A 2,693-nucleotide genomic window follows, 5' to 3' on the forward strand; every position below is an offset into this window, starting at 1 on the left:
GACTGCGCCTCCCCTCTATGGGAACATCTCAGCATGTTACACCCAGACAGACACACACACACACACTCAGTCACTCATATTGACACTGACACAAACAGAGAAACAGACACAGACTGACACTCACAGACACACATTCACTCACCCTGACACTGCCACGCTAAGACTCACGCAGACAAAGTGTGATGCAGAAACACACAGAGACACGGGGACGCTCGCTCACACTCACGCGCTCACACCCTGCTGCAAGGGGCAGTAAAACCCAGGAGTGCCCAGGGAAGAGACACACAGGCCAGCACATTCCCTACCGGCTTCTTCCTTCCCATCTCCGCCTCCTGCCGCTGGCTTCTCCCCCGGCTTCACTCTGGCTCCCTCGGGTTCCCACACTAGGAGCTGGGCCCGTCCCTGGCCAGCGCTCGCAGACACAGACTAGCTCCCAGCAAGCCGGGCGCGTCTCCATGGCAGGGTCTCTGGGCTCGCTCTGGCCGGTCGCAGAGGCAGGGCTGATCCGTGTCCAGGCCAGAGTCAAGGGGCAGGTCGGTTTGTACCCAGCACGGCTCAGCCCTGCCCCCATTCTCCCTCTGGTGCCCTGCGCTCTGGCTGGGTGAGAGCTGGCAGGGGCCTGCCTACAGGTGCAGGGAATCGAACCCCAGCTCCTAGCGCCACCGGAGCCAGGGGGACAAACTGACCTGCCGTCCAGCCCCACTGAACCCTGCTCAGCCTGGGCCTTGTGAGTGCGCGTCGCTGGGCCTGTCTCGTCCCCCGTCCGTGCTGATGTGCCCCTGCGCCTGGGCCCGTCCCATGGGCCGTGAGAAATCTGTACTCCCGCTGCGCTCCACACGCCCGAGAGGGCCAGCAAGTGCCCGGACCCTGCAGAGCTCAGGGACACTTTTCTGGCCCTTCCAGGCATTCAATCTCCCGGCCGGTAACAATGTGACCTCAGGTCTGGCCTGACTGTGACTAGTGTGGGGCCAAGGTATCAACTTCCTCCCTAGCGATGGCTCTGGAGCTGTGGGCAGCAGAGCTGCGGGGGGCAGGATCCCTGGTTCCTTTGAAATGAGCTAGGGCTGGAAATCAGCAACTAAAGGGAGCTCCATTTCTGGGGAGAGATGCCCCTGAGTTCCTGGAGCCTGGCTCCTCCGGCTCCTTCCAAACAGTCCCCACTGATACCTGTGAGAGCAGCCCCAGGCCGGCAAGAGAGGGCTCTTGTGTGCAGGGATTCGGCAAATCAGTGTAGAACTGCACGTCCCTCCCCTCGTCCCAGGGGAACTCACAGGTTCATTTTGCATTGACACAGGGGTTGGGAGTTGGCCGGGACAGCGACTGCTCAGCATGGTGGGTTTCAATAGCACCAGCTTCCACCCTGCGACGTTCCAGCTGACCGGGTTCCCAGGCCAGGAGGCGGTTTACCACTGGATCGCCGTCCCCTTCGTTGTGTTATACGTCACTGCCATGGTGGGGAATTGCCTTGTTCTCTGCATTGTCTGGGCAGACCGGCGTCTCCACCAGCCCATGTATCTGTTCCTTTGCATGTTGGCAGTCAACGACCTCGGGATGTCTCTGTCAACCCTGCCCACCGTGCTCGGCACCTTCTGCTTCCACTCCACAGACATCGCTTTCAACTCCTGCCTGGCCCAGATGTTTTTCATTCACTTCTTTTCTATGGTGGACTCAGGGATTTTATTGGCCATGGCGTTCGATCGCTTGGTAGCCATCTGTAACCCGCTGCGCTATGCAGCCATCCTGACCCCCCCCAGGATCATGAGAATCGGGCTGGCTGTTGTGGTTAGAAACTTCAGTGTGTTGTTTCCATTTCCTTTTCTCATTAAACGCTTGCCGTTCTGTCGCTCCAATGCCCTCTCCCACGCCTACTGTCTGCACCCTGACGTGATGAAGCTGGCGTGTGCAGACATCTCAGTCAATGTCAGCTATGGCTTAGCTGTTCTTCTCTTGACCTTTGTACTAGACCTCTTGCTTATTTTCATCTCCTACGTTGTCATTGTGATGACCATCTTCAATATAGCCTCTGGGCGGGAACGCCTCAAGGCCCTGAACACCTGCATCTCCCATATCTGTGCCGTGCTAATATTCTACATCCCAATGATGTCCGTCTCTGTGATACACAGGTATGCTAGGCACACCCCTCCTCTAGTCCACTCTCTGATGTCCATATTTTACCTCTTCATACCCCCTGTGTTAAACCCCATCATTTATAGCATAAAAACCAAGGAAATTCGAAAGAGTATCCTCAAAATGTTCTCTAGGTAGCTAACCCAAACTGGAGATGGGAAAGGTTTCTTTAATGTACTTCTCTGGGTTTATAAGTACATGAATGGATGGAGGGAGGCCGGGAGGGAGGAAGGGAGGGAGGGAAGAAGTTTGGAAGAAATGGGCAGATGGATGAGGGGTGGATGCATAGAGGGATGGATGAGGGATGGATAGATGGCAGGGAGAAATATGTTGATGGATATGTGGTGGATGGATAAATGGATGGATAGGAGAAATGGGTTGATGTCTGAGGGGTGGGTGAATGGATGGATAGATGGACAGATGGACAGAAGGATGGATGGATAGATGGGAGAAAAATGTTGATGGATGAGAGGTAGGTGGATGGATGGATGGATGGATGGGCGGATGGATGGATAGAGAAATGGGCTGATGGATGAATAGATGGTTGGAGAGATGTTTTATAGTTT

The 2,693-nt window shown here is 55.5% G+C and overlaps 1 protein-coding gene across 1 annotated transcript; it reads left to right on the top strand.

Annotated features, from left to right (window-relative positions):
• The first annotated feature begins 447 nt into the window (after window positions 1–447).
• On the top strand, window positions 448–2,265 carry LOC142827385 (olfactory receptor 51I1-like). The gene has a single exon (XM_075922729.1). The coding sequence runs from the start codon at window positions 1,330–1,332 to the stop codon at window positions 2,263–2,265; it is 936 nt and encodes a 311-aa protein (XP_075778844.1). The 5' UTR covers window positions 448–1,329.
• Window positions 2,266–2,693: the final 428 nt, after the last annotated feature.

The sequence above is a fragment of the Pelodiscus sinensis genome, chromosome 1, assembly GCF_049634645.1.
Source record: "Pelodiscus sinensis isolate JC-2024 chromosome 1, ASM4963464v1, whole genome shotgun sequence".
Taxonomy (NCBI): domain Eukaryota; kingdom Metazoa; phylum Chordata; order Testudines; family Trionychidae; genus Pelodiscus; species Pelodiscus sinensis.